The sequence below is a fragment of the Rosa rugosa genome, chromosome 2 (assembly GCF_958449725.1).
Source record: "Rosa rugosa chromosome 2, drRosRugo1.1, whole genome shotgun sequence".
NCBI classification, from domain to species: domain Eukaryota; kingdom Viridiplantae; phylum Streptophyta; class Magnoliopsida; order Rosales; family Rosaceae; genus Rosa; species Rosa rugosa.
Window position 1 is genome coordinate 38,874,042 of NC_084821.1, and position 17,989 is coordinate 38,892,030.

The window sequence follows — 17,989 nt, forward strand, 5'->3', positions numbered from 1 at the left end:
AGTGCAATTGAAGATCATGTTTCGCCAACCAACAAAGATACTTGGGGGGGCAAGATTACTCCTCCTACTAGCCAAATTTTTCCCAAGTTTTCGATGAGAAGTATCTTTGTTCTTTTCCTACAAGCTCTCACAGGAGGGATTTTTACCCTACAAATTTTGATACATCGGAGTGTGGAATGAAGCATAGATGGCCTCCCCCATGGTCTTCTAGAGGTTAGCCAAACGTATCGCTGCTAGCTCCTTGCTTTTTTGTTAATTTCCTATCAGTTTTCAGTTGTTTTTTACCTTTATTTTCATAGTTAAAAAAAAAAAAAAAAAAAAAAAAAAAAAGTGTTGAATTTGGTAAGGAGTTGTGAATCATAACGGAATAGGTGAAGTCTCTTTTGTTAATATTGGCCTAAACTCCTTGTTGGTGCCTAGTTCAGGTCCCTTAAGGTTAAGGGAGGCTTTTATTAACACTTGTTGAACTGTCTTCACACTTATGACCTTTCTCATCTTAGTAAGTATAGCCTATGTGAAATGGTGTCTAGAAAATGGACAACGTTCATGACAGGTTCTTGAATCCAGAAGTGCGTGCAAATGGGCCTAAACCACTATGTGGGAGTAGCTCATGCCAAAATGGATTCTGCCTCTCTTGTTCGCCCTCCCCCACCTGGCCATTTCAGTAAGGTTGCCCAAAGGATTTGAAAGAAAATTTGTGTCTAGACGACTATACTTGGGTCGCATGTCTAAACCTTGATTCACAATGTCTTATTAAAATAAATAAAATAAATAAAATACAAAAATACAAAAATACAAAAAGAGTTTCAAATTTGTGCGTCGCGGAGGATGCAAAAAATTGTGTTCTTGCCTAATAGTGGCTGGAACTTGCTAATATACTTAAGAGGCCATTGGTATTGGTCTGGGCACATATACAAGAGGCATTTAATATGCCTAGTATGGTATTAGCAGTGGAGGAGGTCAAATCAATATTTTTGCCAATAATTGTGGCGAAAGCTGGGTTGCGAATTGTTGGCAGCGAAGTGGTTTTAATTACATGGCCTCGCAAAGGATGGTTCGCGAAGGAACACTGGCGATTAATATATGTATGCTCACTATGTATAATTAAGAGGGAGAGAGGCCACTGTTCAAGTAATTTTAGTCAAGCCAATACAAGTGGCTTTGGAGCAACGACATTATAAGAGTAGTGCTGATTCAAGACCTCTTTAGTCAAGACGAGGACCTTTGACTTCGAGGTCTGGGGGGCAATGTTTGGACCCAAAATGAACATTTTGGCCTGACAAGGCACGTCTTGGAAAAATTGAGCCAATGTCAGTGGCTCAAGCTATATATTGTCGACAAGTTCGAAATATATATTTAGAGGCTAAATAAAGCCTATTATGGAAGCATGGAAGCATGGAAACATGAAAAGTCAACTTTAGCACATTTTCCTACTTCGGCTAGGAGAATCCGAGCTAAACAAGGAAGGAGGGGCGGCAAACTAACCAAATGAAATTGAAATGAGCTAAAACTGTCCAGATCAAATCTAGACATCCCAAGGATCATTTATTATGAAGAGTGTCAGAGATTTTTTTGAGTGGAAGGCCTTCAAACAATCAGTCCAATTTTCTACAGAAGCAAAACTGGAAAACTGGACCTGTAAGAGGTCCAGCAGCATTTCCAGCCCAACCACAAGGAATAAAGCTCTGAAAATTTGTCAGGATTATCTACACTCATAGTGGAACATTTTTTATGAAGAAGTCGAAGGCTCATTCTGAAGTCTTGTTGGAGAAATAATTGAAGGAATAAAGGGACAGAAACTGACCTAAAACCAGCTCAATATTCACATGTTCATGTTTCCTACCCACATGAAGAAAACTATGCTTTTCTTCTTTTCCTTGGATATATTTTTCAAGACAATCTCTTTAATAGATCATCATCACTTCCATGTTTCTACACCTTCATGCTTTGCTTTCATTTCATCATTTCTCTATCTTTTCCATATTTTACAAATCACTTTCATACTCCATGCACTTTCATTATTTTTCTTCCACTCATCATTTCACTCTTCTTTTTCTTCCCTATATAAACACATTCTCTTCTCATTCTAAAACACACATTCACAACACAACATCAAAACATCTCTAAGATGATCTAAGTTCTCTCTAGAGCAACCTCTCTAAGAGCAACTCCTCTCCTTTTCTTTCTCTTACCGGTGATCACACTCCTAGTCCTAGTCTTCTCAGAAGCCGACTTTCAGTGCCACCAAACCCTCTGTCAACGTACTTCGGTCCTAGTCTCCTCGGGAGCCGACGGTAGTGCCGCGACCACAACGGTTACAGAACCAGCCAAGCAAGGGTAACGCCCTAGCAACCCAGCCAAGCTAAAGTCACGCTTTAGCAAGTTCTCTCTACTTCCCGGTGGTTCTCGCTCTGCTCGATCTACAACATCGAGTATCGATTTGGTGACGCAAGAAGATTAGCAAAAGTCCTCACCACGAAGCACAAAGAATCCCACGACGAGGTTGGTGCTCTCCTCGTCCACAATTGCTTGAAAGAAGTCAGGTCAAGGGACACCCCTGACGACCGCACTCGAACGGTGCTGGCACGCCCGCGCAAGAAAAGAGACTGTTGACCAGCTGCAGCAAAATTGGAGCCAAATTTGTAGGGTAAAAATCCCTCCTGTGAGAGCTTGTAGGAAAAGAACAAAGATACTTCTCGTTGAAGAATTTGGAGGAATTTGGCTCGTGAGAGGGGTAATGTTGCCCCCCAAGTATCCTTGTTGGTTGGTGAAGCATGATCTTCAATTGCAATTGAGGAGATGAAGATGAGTATAGATCGGCTTCGCCCGGCCCATGGTCTTCTAGAGGTTAGCCAAACGTGTCATTGCTAGCTCCTTGCTTTTTTTAATTTCCTATTAGTTTTCAGTTGTTTTTTACCTTTATTTTCATTAAAAAAAAAAAAAAAAAAGTTGAATTTGGTAAAGGGGTTGTGAATCATAACGGAATAGGTGAAGTCTCTTTTGTTAATATTGGCCTAAACTCCTTATTGGTGCCTAGTTCAGGTCCCTTAAGGTTAAGGGCGGCTTTTATTAACACTTGTTGAACTGTCTTCACACTTATGACCTTTCTCATCTTAGTAAGTATAGCCTATGTGAAATGGTGTCTAGAAAGGGGACAACGTTCATGACAGGTTCTTGAATCCAGAAGTGCGTGCAAATGGGCCTAAACCACTATGTGGGAGTAGCTCATGCCAAAATGGATTCTGCCTCTCTTGTTCGCCCTCCCCCACCTGGCCATTTCAGTAAGGTTGCCCAAAGGATTTGACAGAAAATTTGTGTCTAGGCGACTATACTTGGGCCGCATGTCTAAACCTTGATTCACATTGTCTTATTAAAAAAAAAAATTAGTGCGATCCAAAAATTACTGAGTCAAAACACTGAGGGATTAATTTATTAGCCAGTCTCTTCGCATGCATAAGCCTTCGTGGGAAATTCTAGTGTTCCTACACTCGCGAAGCCCATTCATGAAGGCCTGTTTTTGAGGCCCATAATCGTTTCTTCGCTTTGCCTATCAACACTAGGGGGCAACACTATACAATACTAAGCCCATTTAGCCTAACAAAAAAAAAAAAAAAATTCATTAATACAACACTTAAGGGGCAATTCTAAGTGTTCCTACACTCGCGAAGCTACTAAGCCGAGTCAGCGGCTCCGGAAACTTTTTTCAGCTTTGCCCTCGCAGGAAAGGCTGAGCTCAAGGGAAATGTGAGAGCCACCACCGTGACCGCCACCTCCATCGGAAGTAGTCTTCATGTTACCAAAGATGTCCTCACCATGCATGGGGAATAGAGGAAGGGTTTCAATCTCCATGTTCATAGATCCATAACCACCATAGTTCCCCATCTGCCCGTTAAAAGCAATCACACCAGCTGAAGAAGCAGAAGCAGATGCAGAAGATTCGAAGTTAATATACTGATCCTCAGGTTTCCAATTGGTACCATTGTCATCACCAACAAGCCCTGATCTTTGCATGGGCACATGAACATCCGAAGTGGACCTCTTCTTCCGCTTCTCCCGAGCCCTTTGGTTCACGAACCAAAAATAGACGTTCTTGAACTTGATCTTGCCGTACCATTTCAGCTGGAGACAGATCCTCTGAATCTGCTCTATAGTTGGGGACCTAACTCCCTTATTATAGAAAAGCTCCTTGAGGATTCTTATCTGATCTGTAGTGGGATTCCACCTGCTCTGCTTACAAAGCATGTTAGCACTACTCCCGGCTGCTTTGTTGCTTCCCCCATCCTCGGTTGGTTGCTGGGTTTGTGGTTCCATTGGTGTTGGATTGAGAGAATGCGAGAATTGAAGAGTGATGATGATGAGAATTAAGAAAGATTGCTGTTAGAAATATTCGAATTGATGAAATGATTTTGGGATTGGAAATTTGGGTTTATAATGTGGAGGAAGATATAGGCATGCAAATATCCACCCTTGGATGGACGGTCAAAGAGGAGTCAAATCGATGTCAGTAAATCGAGATTAGTGATTCCAAATCTCGGGAAAAAAGGGATTAGCAGCATGTGAGGAGCGGTTTTTGAGGAGTTAGCTATTATTAGAGGATTAATAGCATGTGGGGAAACCGAACGGTTTTCGAGGAGGTAACTGTTCTTTTCACAAGATTATTTTTTCACGACTGTTGTTTTTCAACGAGTGATTAATGCCTTAAATCTCGAAAAAGAAGGGATTAACAGTATGTGAGGAGACCGAACGGTTTTCGAGGGGGCCTACAGAAAATTGGACAATGTGAATCAAACATTAACGGATCCAAACTATTACCAGATTTAATCCAAAACTGTCTACTAACCATAGATCCGGAAAATATATGAATCAAAATCTGGTCAATTGACAAGTTTTCATCTTCTCCCTAAACGCCTCCAATTCTCATCCTTTTTCTTGTTTCCTTCTCTTCTTGTTACTCCCTCCCCATTAGATCAACGCCGCACTTCCCCTTCTAAACCCAACTTTCTCTCTTTTCTTCTTGAACCACCGCCCCTGCTTCCTTTGAGTCCTCATCACGGTTTTGCACCAGACCCCCTCGTTTGGACTCCTGAACAACCTTATCGCTCCTTAAACTCACTGAAAAAATTCGGGGAGTGGGATTTAGGAAATTTGGCAGTAATTTTGGGCTTGAGCAACCGCAAATACTCGGGATTAGCCAAATTGTACTGCAAATCTAGGGAGAATTCTTCTTTCATCGAGTCTGTGGAGAACTCCAACTGCGACGACTAAACCAAATTGGTGTCTCCGATGTATAAATCACCATCTAAACTAGGGCTGTCAATGGGTCGTGTCGGGTTGGGTTTGTGTCAGGTTAAGGTATTTGTCGTGTCGCAAGATATAAACCCAAACCCAACCCATTTAATAATCGTGTAAAAAATTTAAACCAAAACCCAACCTATTTATTAAACGGGTTATCCGTTTCCAACCGGCTTAACCTATTTAATAAATAGGTCGTGTCTTGTTAGACAAAATGACTCATTTAAGCGTTAACAATGTGACCCATTTAACTAAAAAAATGCATAAATTGATTAAATTCACTAAAAACTCCACAAGACGAATAATATAAATAATTATATATAATTCATAAATAATTAAATCTAATAATTAAAAAGTAAAATATTTCAAATTGTCTAATCCTATGATCAAATACGACGAACGTCCAAAATTTCAAGAAGAAACATAGCACAATCGGGTTATACGGGTTCATTTCGTGTTGGCGGGTTGACTCATGGCCGACCCATTTATTAAATGGGTCATGGCGGGTTGACCCACCGCCGACCCGCTTTTTAATCGTGCGGGTTCAACCCGCTTTATTTTGTGCCGGTTTCGAGTCGTGTTATCAGATTGTGTCGGAATTGACAGCCCTAATCTAAACTGACATCTCGAGCGGGGGAGAAGAGGGCGTTGAAGGAGGTGAACTGCGTGAAGGATCTAGCGGCCAAAACGAAGGCTCTGAAGACAGCTGTCCTATTTGATGGCGCGCGGTTCTTGTGCTACTTGCTCACGACGTAGAGGAAGGTTCAGTGACCGTCGGATTAGAACTTTAGTGGTTGAGGTAACGAGAGATTCTTAATTAGGGCAGGCGTGCTACGTGGCGGTACGCCCAGCCAATCATTGCGTATGCAGGGGAGTGTTTTGGGTATTTCATTATAATTAAACATGGGTTGTTTTGGAATACAATTAAAAAATAGAGAGATATGATTGATGGAGCCTACCACGTGGTTGATACGTCTGCCCTACCTAAAAATTCCTCTGAGGTAACACATGAGATTTGAAAGGGCTCATACGAGTTGATACGACATTGGCGTGTTTGATCCAGAGAAGGTTTATTTGATTCAAAGACTTTTTTCCTAAAGGTCTATTGGGCTCGAAAACTCAAAAAATTTTGTTCCGAGTTTAATTCAGTCTTAAACTATAAATAACACGATTTGGGTTCAGTCCGAAAAGTTCGGACTTGATTCCAGATTCAGCAAATTGACATACAGACCCGACCCGTGCCTAACCTTATTGTTTACCGTTAAAAAAAAAATAAAAAAAATAAATAAAACCATTTATTTTTAATTGGCGCCGGAAAGATTTCAATACCGCTCCGTATATGGCCGGATAAGATTCTCCTATTTCTGAAGAACCTTGCATACCAGTTTCCCTTTCAATTACAGCCGCCGCGGCCACCGCCACCGCCACCATGGCCACACTGACGACGACAGTTTCTTCACAGTTCCCCTCCCTTCAATTACCCAAGGTAGTCCCCATTAAAGCTGAAACCTGCATCTTTTATTTTCTCTAGTCATTTCCATTGTTCCGGTGTGTAATTCCGATGACTTATTAGGTATTTCCTGCAGCAGTTTTCTGTAAGAAGCTACTGCACTTACGTCCTTGCTTGTCAAAATGCTACAAGAGTTGGGTTCTCTGCCACACCCCATCATCTGTTTACTGGGTAAACCTTTCTCCATTTCATTCTTACCTTGTTCAATTCATAGCTTCCCTGCATTGTGTATTGAGTCCACAGTTGGATTGCATCACTATGACAGTAATACTAAGTTGGGTTGAGGTTATTTTTCTGTTGTACAATGCATGAAGTAGATATAAGCATTGGGAACTGTGATTTTTAAGAGTGAACTACTTGTTGTAAATGTTATTGTCGTCTCCGAGACTTTGGTCTCTTTACTGGTTTTGATTACCAGGTAGAGTTGTTTATCTTGCAATATTTGATTTTCATGAATTTTCGATTTTATTTTACAGGAGAAGTCTCAAGTATCTTCCTGCTATCTGTGCTGTATTGTCAGGTATAGTTGGTTTAGTATTTTCTGACTCGTTGCTTACAAAATTTGTGGTTTTAGATTTCTGCTTACTGCAATCTGCGAGTACTTTTGTCAACTGTAGTTTTCTTCAATTTAGGCACAGAAGACATTGGAGTATCCTCTACTCAATCTGAAGACTTGTCTATTACTTCTACTACTTCAGGTACCGATGCTGGAGAATTAAAGGTATGATGACAGGTTTTAGTTCTATGTGGAAGCTTCTATGTATAGTGGGAGGTCACTAATATATATTCCTATGTGGCACTGGGGAAATGAAAAGTGCTACCATTATACAAAATATGTGATGTTCCATGCTGTGATCAGGATGACACCTCTGTTTGTTTTAGCTACATGATAAACAGATTTTTAATCTAGATGGTCATAACTTCTGTAGATGCTTATTGATTTATACCACATAACAATCACACATTTACAATCAGATAAGCGTAGAGGTATCTGGGGCCAAAACTCAAGCAATATTCGATGACGTTTTTGACAAAATGGTTGCTGCAGCCCAGCCAATACCCGGATTTCGAAGAGTGAAAGGAGGTAGGCTTTTAAGTTTTGTGAATAATTGAAAATGGAACCCTTGCGTGTTCAGATTGTATAACCACTTATGGTCATCTTCATTCTTCACAAGTCTTCATTGTCAATTACTGGCCTTTATCAGATTATAAACTTATCTATGTGTTTGTTGGCTTACGTAGACAATATTGCTGCATAAATTAAAGAAAAGCTGTATAAAAATATACACCCACTTCAAAGTTTGAGTCTAAAAACTTTTGAGTGCATGTTGTGTTGCAATATATATCAATAGACATAAGGATATTGGACCTGTTTTCTATCTGTAATCATATCATAGTGTCGCTTTCCCATGATTATTATTATTTCTCTTAATGTATGCTGGTTGTTTCAGTTTTGTGTGAGTTGGGTAGTCATGTAATTGGTCTTCTACTTATCAATGAGAAAAGAAATTTGTCGATAATTATATTTTATGGATATCAATCTATACAGAGACTCCAATTTCTTCCACCATGTAACTCATTCCATTCATTTCTTACTCAACTTTTACCAAAATATAAAAGTTTATATTTCTGTGCACTATGCATGCATTCCTTCTTTTACCAGTAAGAAATTGATTTAGGTTATATATGAAAATTGGGATATGTGTGTGTGTTAATAAAAAGAACATCTGGTTTAGAACACCTAGAACGTTATGTTTTCTTGTGTTGCAAGTTTTGAAAGGGTGTTAGGGAATGTATTGTGAGCTGGGGCATTCCAGCCAAGTATGTGAATTTATTGTGTGAAAGAGACAGATTCTTTTGGGGGAGAAAGAAGGGGTTGGTTTGATATCGTGTGGGATAGAGTCCGCACATGGGCATCTATATGGGCTTCGATTTCTCTGTTCTATAGAAATCACTTTTTTTTTTCTTTCTCTATTCACTTAGATTGTAATGAGCAATTTGTTAATTCTGTGGTTCTTGTGCTTGGTGTTTCTTTCTTCTTTCATTGATGTTTGTATCGGTATGTGAGTTGAGGTCTGATCCACTTCTTTGTAATTTTTTTCTTTCGGAGGAAAGCTACTTGGCTTTTCCTCTTTGATGCTTTAGCACAGCTAATTTTAACAATCAAATGAATTTTTGAGACTTGTACGAAGAAGGGCTGTTGCATCTCTTTTGCTTGTGTAATATTCTTGTATATCATCTTCCTCTTTTCAGACAACTCTAACTTATTCTTTTTCTTTATCTCTTCCACTGGGTATTTGTTGCTGACGACCTAAATCTGGACTACCAGGGAAAACACCGAATGTAAGTTATCTGCTCCAAGTATCTAAATGGAAATTGTTGGAATTGTTAAAGATTCATTATACTGGCATTGACATTTATTTGTTAGTTGCAACTCTCACTGGCCACACATGATTCTTACACCTCCTAGATAAAAGAGCTGGGCACAGCCACTTCCTTGAGTTTTGGATATATAATTATATTTTCGTTTCAATCTCGATCTTTATCTTGCCATGTTCTCAGGGTTCTAGTAGTAGCACTCCTGCCTGCTGGGTGGAGTTATGACACTGATCTTGCTTACTGCATACACATGCAAAGAGTTGTTCTTTTATTCTGTCAATGCCAATTAGTAAATTGTGTCTGACCTTCTCCATCTCAACCATGCTTTTCTGTTTTAAAAGATTTCAACTCTGCTACTGTAAACTGAAGAGTTTTCTTCCCCTTGTGCTGGGATACTACCGCTGAGTTATAAAAATCTACATTTTATATGGACACCCGCACCACACCCATACTGAGTCATATATTCTGCCAATTGAGAATGCAATTGCCTTTTTAATTCCCATTTGTTTTGTCTAGCAGATACCTAGAGATGTTTTGATCGAAGTCCTTGGACCGTCGAAAGTATATAAGCAAGTAATCAAGAAAGTGATCAACTCTACAGTAGCTGAATATGTAGAGAAGGTAGTTGTCGATATTCTTCTTCCTTGTATACGCTTCGTATGGAAAATGCTTGCATGTTGCTTTTTTAGTATAACTGTGACTAAGCACACTTGTTTCAAATGCATTAAACTGCTTTTCCTAATTAGGTGATTGAAATTTTACTAGACTGTTCGTTGCATCATAGTTCTATTACTACTGGCCTAAAAAGAAACTGATCAGTTTTCATTTGAAATAACAGAGCTATAGTTTTGACTCTTTTATATCATTCACTCAAAAAGGTGAAACCCACGGAGAAACGTTAATCGTGATTGTAATCTAATGTGCTGGCAGGACTACTTTTAACTTGCATTTGAGTTTTATGGAATTTTATGTTTCATTTAATGAAATGATTGGATCATGGACCTATAAAGGATTGAAAGAAAGACCACGTACATCCTCTTAGAAATTTGAATGAAGCTAGTTATGACTCGAACACAAATGAATATGAAAAGATACACAGGATTGCCTCTCTTTTTAATCTATATAAATTGAAAGTATTTCTTGACTCTTGTCCCCTTAGACTGATGAGACTATTTTCTGGAATGGCATTCGTGTTCATTTCTCACTATTCTCTTTCCAAATCAAATGAATCTGGATAAGTCCTGAGTTTGTATTGTTCTTTCCCACCTTTTGATTGCTGCAGGAATGTTTAAAAGTCAGCAAGGACTTGAGAGTGGAGCAAAGCTTTGAAGATCTTGAAGCCTCTTTTGAACCCGGTGAAGAATTCAGCTTTGATGCTGTAGTTCATCTTCTAAAATGAATGAAACATGCTTAGTTTCCATTTCTGTTATATTTAGAGCAGAAGCGAGGAAGGCAGAAGCTTCACCCATTGTAGTCGACCCAGAAAAAAGTAGCATAAGTTCATTTCTCACAGAAAATTATTACTTAACGTTGTATACCCTGGTAATGGGTAGATTGGGTTCAAACCTTATTCTAGAGTACTCTTACGTCTGTGTTATTAAACGTAGGCGTGGTAATGTAGTTGTTATTATATATTTTCCTAATTTTAGTTTTTAGATGTTCCATATACTAAACTACCCTAAACACGTTGGAGCTCAGGGACCTCCGTTGAGAATTCTTCCATGTTCTTCAATAGAAAAAAGTTGTTCTTGCCGCATCCAAGACATCTTTATCTAAGATGTCGTCCAGTTTCTCATAAATGATGTTAGGAACTTGGGATCAGCCGGCTCGTTCTAGGGTCCGAAAATAAAATAGAGACAGAACATATTGTTTCGGTGACAGTATAAGAAAGTATGTGATATAAACCTAGTTGAGGTTTTCAAGTGTAATGATAATGATGTCAGGCCACAATTATGTTCACTTATTCAGTGAATTCCATACTCACTCGTGCTCAGATTGTAAGTAGATACGGACTTGTACAAACTTGTCCTCCCTTTTTATTTTTTATTTTTAGGTGAACACAATTGGCATTCGAGAAGCCTCTCTAATCTGAAATACTAAAAGCAAGAAAGAAGCCGCGAGTCGACGACCGCATTCGAACCAAAAGGTAATGCATTCCCATTTCACTGAAAGCTTTTACTTTTCTAAATATCTGAATCAGATAATTCCTCTTCTAACTTGTATTGCAAACACACTACTATTTGCCTGAGATTTTCAATTTTCTTGAGATGCTTATGGGCTATATATGATAGGCCAAAACTTATGTTCTCTTGAGACGCTTCTATCATATCCGGCCAATGAATCAAGGACATAATCAATGTCATTATGATTATTAATCCTAATGACATTCTGATGACAAATTTATGTTTGGCACTTTTGAACATTTATTATTCCAACCGGCAAAGTTAATTATTCTGAGTCTAGAAAACACTAATTTTGTGTCTATGTACCCGCAGATGTGAAAATTCAAAAGCAAATTTTTAAAATGACTAAAGCTATTTACGTACGTTTGTTTTTATTTTTTCCCCTTAGCTAATGGCACATTCTATCAGCACAGCATGCTATGGTTAATTTGGATGAGATTTTACTGTAATTAAGAAGAAATAATACAATGGAGCCTGAAGGTCATCAATCACCTTATACTGGCTCAATGCCCCTGGCATCCAATGATTTTCTGCTCAAATGACTATCCGAAACGGTTTCAGTACAGAAGTAGGGTGGACAGTAACTTGTAGCTTTTCAGGTCTGGCATTCTGAACCAAATCAGATTTGTGACTGGTAATTTATATATTTTGTAGAAATCTTGGATTGATATATTTATGTTGAGTTGTTGACTCTCATGTACTTATATATGAGTAAGTTTTCCATCATGGGTCCGTCATGACTCTCATGTACTCCACAATTTCATATTGTTAACTTTATTTATGAGTGGCATGTTACCTGTCTCTTTAACATAAGCTTATGTACGTTTACTCCATTGCATCTTCTGTATGTTTCCTATCTTATCACTTATGTTGATATTGTTTTCTAATGTTCCCTTTAATGAAATAAATTAAATAATAATGTATCCAAAAAACAAATCCACTTAGTTTCCTTTTGCATCTGATATATACTACCAAGTACTAACTAAAATCTCCCTGCAACGTCACGTTATTGATGCTTCATCATAAAGTTTGAATCTTTACAAAACAAAGAACAACTTGATAATGATTAACCATCTTCTAAGTACTGGCTCATTATGTTCCATCCACGTTTGCCAAGCATTACTTTTCAAAGAACATGAAGCTAGATTATTCGAAGAATAGATGATGACAGATACGAAGATTAAAGCCAATTGTTTAATATGAATGGTTTTATTGTCTATGGACACTAATAAATCTGTCCATGAGTTCTGATAAATGATTATTGTAAGTTATAAATCCATTAGCACAGAAGACACTACGAAACCAGAAATGCAGTCTCTAAGAAGTAAGAACTAAGAACCAATGTGACTATTTCATTGGTTAGCTAGTTGCAGCTTTGAAGAATTTATACTTCTTCCTATGCTTAGCTCTTGATTATTTAGTTGCACTGCTTAATTATTTCATGTACAGGGAGCGATCAGGTTTGAGTACGCTGATTTCATGTAAGAGTACGCAACCAGAAGTCCAGAATAATCTGCAGTCACAACACCATTCAACATTGCAATGAAATAGCACACATGAAGAAGCTACAGAAGTATCACTTCCATGCTTTGTCATTGTATTGTATTAAAGATGGTAATCTGGCTACTTGTTTATATTTAGCTATCTCTTATATTACAGAATCAACATTCTGATGCCATGGACAATTGCTACCAGGTTCATCTTGAGATTATCTTGGGTCACAGGATAGTTGAGAACATGCCAAACTCCTCTGCTGATGAGATTTGTCTATGGTTGAGATTGACAATCGGCAATTTCCTTTGCGCCAAGGCTGTCACCACTCACCAGGGTGACAAAAATATGAAATTAGTAGTCAACATTGTTAACTCAGAATGCCAAATTTTACTTTTTTTTTTTTTACTCAATTTGTTTTCTTTTTCTTCCACAATAGTTGCTATTCAGAGGTGCATTTGGGTACTTGGCTATGTGAATTGAAAACTTTGGGGGTTTGTAACTATGATTTATGATGTGGCCTGTGATCTCTCATTGATTATTACTTAACAGCATGATCCTTAATGTAAATTTGCGAATAATACCCCAATAGTACACATACAAAAGTATTTTAAAAAAAAAAACTTCTGAATTTTGTATTTTTGAAAAGAGCCGCTATAATATATGTCCTTTTGAAGCAAGAAGTATTATGCACGTTATATTACGTAATTTACTCATGTAATCAGAAAAAAATGAACATAAATTGAGATTTTTTTATTGGAATATAAATTGAGATTTAATAAATAAATAAAGGGAAATGATGGAAAAGGTCACTTTAGAGAGTGAAATGATAATAAGGTCACCTAGTTTCCCACTTGATAAGAAAGTCCATTGTAAATTGTTATTAATATTAGTTTAGTCCTTATGAATAATGAGGTCATGTTAAAAAAGGTCAGTTTTTAATTTTTATCATTCTGATTCTGCCCCTAAGGTAATAAACCTTTATAACCTTCCATTTCAATATCGTGGAGCTCAAATTTTCTCTCTCCTTTGATCAGAAAGCTTCCGATTCGATTTGATCGGAGATCTCTTTCCGAGATTCTTTCTTCGCTACCCTCTCCGTCGGAAGCTTCCGATTTCTCTTTGTGCCTCTGCGACGATCTGAAAGTGGTTTTGGAGCTTCCTCAGGTCTTTTCTCTTTTTTTGGATTTCTGGCTTCGTCGGTGTTTGTCTTGATCACGTTATTGTGTTCTTCTTCTTCGTTGACTCAGTGCTTAGTTACAGTCTCTCTATTTCTTCCTCTCTCTGGTTTTCTCTGATTTGATCGGTAAGCCATCTCTCTGTGAATTTGTTCGTTTTGGATTTTGCAGTGTATTTTTGTTGTTTGTGTTAAATTGTTGAATTGTTCGTTTTGGATTACTGTTTTCTTCTCCTTCGTCGAACTCAGTGCTATGTTGAATTGTTGATGATGTTTTGTGCTATTGCTGTACAATATTTGTTCTATACTGTGATTTTTTATCAGTGACATGGCCAGTTACATTTTTAATACTGCTGTTTTGTTCAGGAATTATCATTTATTTTGCGAGTATGATGTTGTTCTTCTGTTCAGGCATTAACAGTTACTTTGGCAGTGACTTGTTTGTGTTGATTCTGTTGATTTCCTTAGTAGTGACATGGATAGTGATTTGTTTTATTCTTGTGCAGTTGTTATGGATACTAGCTATGTTGTCAAGTTTATTTATTCTGGTGAAGCAGCGACAGTTCCATTGTTTCATAATTGGTCGTTTGTTGACCTATGCAATTCCATACGCTCTCGTTTTCCGGATTTGATTCAAGGCAATTTCATGTTGAGGTACATTATTCCTCCGGATTCTACTTCATGTTTTCTAGAGAGTGAAGTTGATATGAGAATGATTTTTAGGAATTTGGTTCGTTACAATTCTGATTTTGTTGAAGTGTTTGTGACTGATTTGCCTTCTATTAGTGAAAGTGTGGTGAGTAATACAGTGTGTGAGGATTCTAGTACCATGCTTGAGGAGAATGATTATTTGGGGTGTTATAGGGCAGAGGCACCGAAGAGTTATATGACGAAAGGTTGGGAGAGTTATATTCATTCTGAAGGCCAAAAGTTTGAGGGTGGGGTTGTTGAGTTTAGGGATAAGCTGCGTAAGTATGCTATAGAAATTGGCTTTTCATATGAGTTTGTTAGAAATGACAAGGTTCGTGTTATTGCTCAGTGTTCTAAGAAACATTCTCAAGGCTGCAATTGGCTGGTGAAGGCTTATTTATGTAGGGCTAATGGTTTCTTTATGATTAAAAGGTTGGTTAATGTTCACACTTGTCATGGTGTGATTCGTTTGCAGAAGAGTAAGATGATGGGATCCAAGGTTGTCAAGTCTATTGTGCTTGATAAGATTCGTGCCAATCCAAACAAAAAGCCAATTGATATAGCTGATGAGATCAAGAGTGATTATGGTTTGGATGTTGCTTATCGTACAGTTTGGTATGGTACGGAGTTGGCAAAAACAGCCCTACATGGTGATGAAGCTGAGTCTTATGCTCAGCTACTTTGGTTCAGTGAGTCTGTTATGAAGTCAAACCCCGACTCTAGGATAGTGGTTGAGTTTCATCGAGAAACACACAGGTTTCAGCGTATGTTTGTGAGCTATGGTGCATGGATGAAGGGTTTTCAATCTTGTAGACCTATTCTTTTCATTGATGCTACATTCATTACCAACAAGTACAAGGGGCAGATTATTGCTGCATCGGCAAAGGATGCCAATCAAGGTTGAATCTCCTTCATTACTTGTAGTTTTTTATTTTTCTTGTTTTCTATTTGCTGCCATGTCTTGTTTTTTTTTTTTTTTTGTAATGTAAGTGACATGGTTAGTTACATAGCTACTGACATGGTCACTTACATGTTCATTGACAGTTACATGTCCAATGACCTAAATGTTCTGTGATTTGAATGACATGTCTCTGGCCATGTCACTGTCAAGTAATTTGCAGTTATGTCAGCGACATGGTCAGTGACATTAACAGTTACATGGCAGTGACATTATTTTGTTTTTCTGTTCAGGCTTGTATCCAGTTGCTTATGCTATTGTGGATTCTGAAAATGAGAGTAATTGGAGATTTTTTCTTGAGGTTTTGGCTGAAGAGTTTGCAAAACACCCTATGAGGAGGGTGACATTCATTTCTGATCGTCATGTTGGGCTTGTTAGTGCTTTCCCTAGAGTGTTTCCTAATAATCCACATGGGTTTTGTTTTAGACACCTGATGTCTAACCTTTCTGACAAATTTCCAGCTGAATCTTACCTCAAGGATCAGATTCCTTACTTGTTTATGTGTTGTGCTTATTCTCGCACACCGGAGATGTATGAGTTCAACATGGAAATCTTGAGGAGTGAAGGCGGTGACATAGTTGCTCAATTTCTGGAGGATCTTCCCAAGGAGAACTGGTGTATGGCTTACTTTAATGGCGAAAGATTTGGTGAAATGACAAATAACTTGGCTGAGTCTTTCAATAATTGGGTGTTGCCTTTGAAGAGACTTCCTATTCTTGATATTAATGATGGCATTAGAGTGAAGTCCATGGCTTCAATTGCTGCTCGGAAGCAGGATGCTCATGAATGGTTGTTTGAGTTGTGCCCAGTGATTGAAAAGAAGCTGAAGGACAATTTGGAAGTCAGAAGGCATTGGAGAGTGAGCAGGTCTGATACCTATGTGTATGAAGTTCACTGCCAGAAGTACAATAGCATGGTAAATTTGGAAACTTGGTTTTGTTCGTGTGGAGAATGGCAGCTGTATGGCTTCCCATGTTCCCATGCACTTGTAGTGATCCAACAACATGGTTCTTCCCCGTATTTGTATGTCAATGAGCTGTACAAGGTGGATAAATATCGAGAAACTTATTCTTTCCCAATTAATCCTCTTCCCTCTATTTCGAAGCAAGTGCATCATTTTGGTAGAGATGCGGTGATCTTGCAGCCGCCTTTGACTAGAAGACCACCGGGAAGGCCTAGAAAGAAGAGGTTCAGAAAAAGGAGCGAGAAAACCAGGGTGATCAAGTGTGGTAGGTGTGGAAAATGTGATGGTCACAACAGAAAGAGTTGTACAGCTCCGATATAGGTTCAATTCTGCCTACATGCCTTTAACAGTGACATGGCAAGTGACATAGCAAGTGACTCCAATACAGTTTGAAATTTTGTTTTGATTTTTCATTTTTTTCAATAAATGATAAGAAGTGCTTGTAAGGTGCTTACTCATTGGAATTTTTTTTTTGACTATGAGACAGTGTATCTGCTTTCTTCTTTTATAAATCCTTCAGTATTCTTTGTGTCTACAGGTTTTTAATAGTTACATGTACAGTGACATAACCATTTGTAAACTAATTGACTTGTCCATTGACATTAGTTTTTAGTTATCTTGTCGGTGACTTGTTCTATGACTTGTAGTTGGATCACTGCATATAGATTTGGTCATTGGCAGCGGAACGCTGCCGTTGCGGTGCAGCGGCACGCTGCAAATATTAATGAAAATTAAAAAATGAAGTAGCTACAACAACTTTGGTTTATTAATTGGCAGCGGAACGCTGCCGTTGCGGTGCAGCGGCACGCTGCAAACTGAAATAGGAATATCATTTTGGCTGTGACTTCTCTAATGACTTATAGTTTTAATGTTTTTTGTCCAGTTACATATTCAGCTACATGCTTAGTTACATGTTCAGTTACATGGTCAGTTACATATATTGTAAGTTACATGGTCAGTTACATGGTCAGCTACATTATCAGTGACTTGGTCAGTTACTTGAGTTTTACAGTAACTTGCCTAGTGACTTGGCCAATGACATTCAGTTTTCTTTTTACTTGGCCAGTGACTTAAGCAGTTACATAATGGGCAGTAGTGAATTTAACAATGACACTTTCAATTATATGCGGCCTTCATATTTACATAGTCAGTGACTTGCCCTATGAATTCAGAAGATGCATTAATCTTGAATAAAAAGATCCATAGAAGTCATAGTCTGAACTAAACAACAAATTTCTGAAATTCTGAACTAAACAAACAAATTTCTAAAATTCTTAATTTGCTGAGTTCCAGCTCTGCTTATGTTCTGCAAATTTTTTGAATATTTGAGCTTTGAACTTCATCA

General features: G+C 38.1%; 2 protein-coding genes across 3 annotated transcripts; both read left to right on the forward strand.

Moving 5' to 3' along the window:
• The first annotated feature begins 6,606 nt into the window (after positions 1-6,606).
• LOC133731919 (uncharacterized) lies at positions 6,607-10,815 on the forward strand. 2 transcript variants are annotated; one of them, XM_062159367.1, is made up of 8 exons: positions 6,607-6,778; positions 6,879-6,973; positions 7,279-7,322; positions 7,435-7,523; positions 7,778-7,886; positions 9,132-9,145; positions 9,701-9,802; positions 10,464-10,815. In XM_062159367.1, the coding sequence occupies exons 1-8, from the start codon at positions 6,722-6,724 to the stop codon at positions 10,578-10,580; spliced, it is 627 nt and encodes a 208-aa protein (XP_062015351.1). In that variant the 5' UTR covers positions 6,607-6,721; the 3' UTR covers positions 10,581-10,815. The 2 variants fall into 2 exon arrangements, with proteins under 2 accessions (XP_062015351.1, XP_062015352.1); XM_062159368.1 differs by having other exon boundaries at positions 6,882-6,973.
• A 3,798-nt stretch (positions 10,816-14,613) lies between these two features.
• On the forward strand, positions 14,614-17,309 carry LOC133730720 (uncharacterized). Its single transcript, XM_062158259.1, has 3 exons — positions 14,614-15,621; positions 15,914-16,596; positions 17,292-17,309. Exons 1-3 carry the CDS (start codon positions 14,679-14,681, stop codon positions 17,307-17,309), a joined length of 1,644 nt encoding a protein of 547 aa, XP_062014243.1. The 5' UTR covers positions 14,614-14,678.
• Positions 17,310-17,989: the final 680 nt, after the last annotated feature.

Excerpts from the sequence above, each read along its gene's own strand:
- LOC133731919 (XM_062159367.1), top strand. The coding sequence starts at position 6,722 with ATGGCCACACTGACGACGACAGTTTCTTCACAGTTCCCCTCCCTTCAA. Across the intron at positions 6,779-6,878 it reads CCTCCCTTCAATTACCCAAG|CAGTTTTCTGTAAGAAGCTA; the intron begins GTAGTCCCCATT and ends TATTTCCTGCAG. Across the intron at positions 7,524-7,777 it reads CCGATGCTGGAGAATTAAAG|ATAAGCGTAGAGGTATCTGG; the intron begins GTATGATGACAG and ends ATTTACAATCAG.
- LOC133730720 (XM_062158259.1), top strand. The coding sequence starts at position 14,679 with ATGTTGAGGTACATTATTCCTCCGGATTCTACTTCATGTTTTCTAGAG. Across the intron at positions 15,622-15,913 it reads GGCAAAGGATGCCAATCAAG|GCTTGTATCCAGTTGCTTAT; the intron begins GTTGAATCTCCT and ends TTTTCTGTTCAG.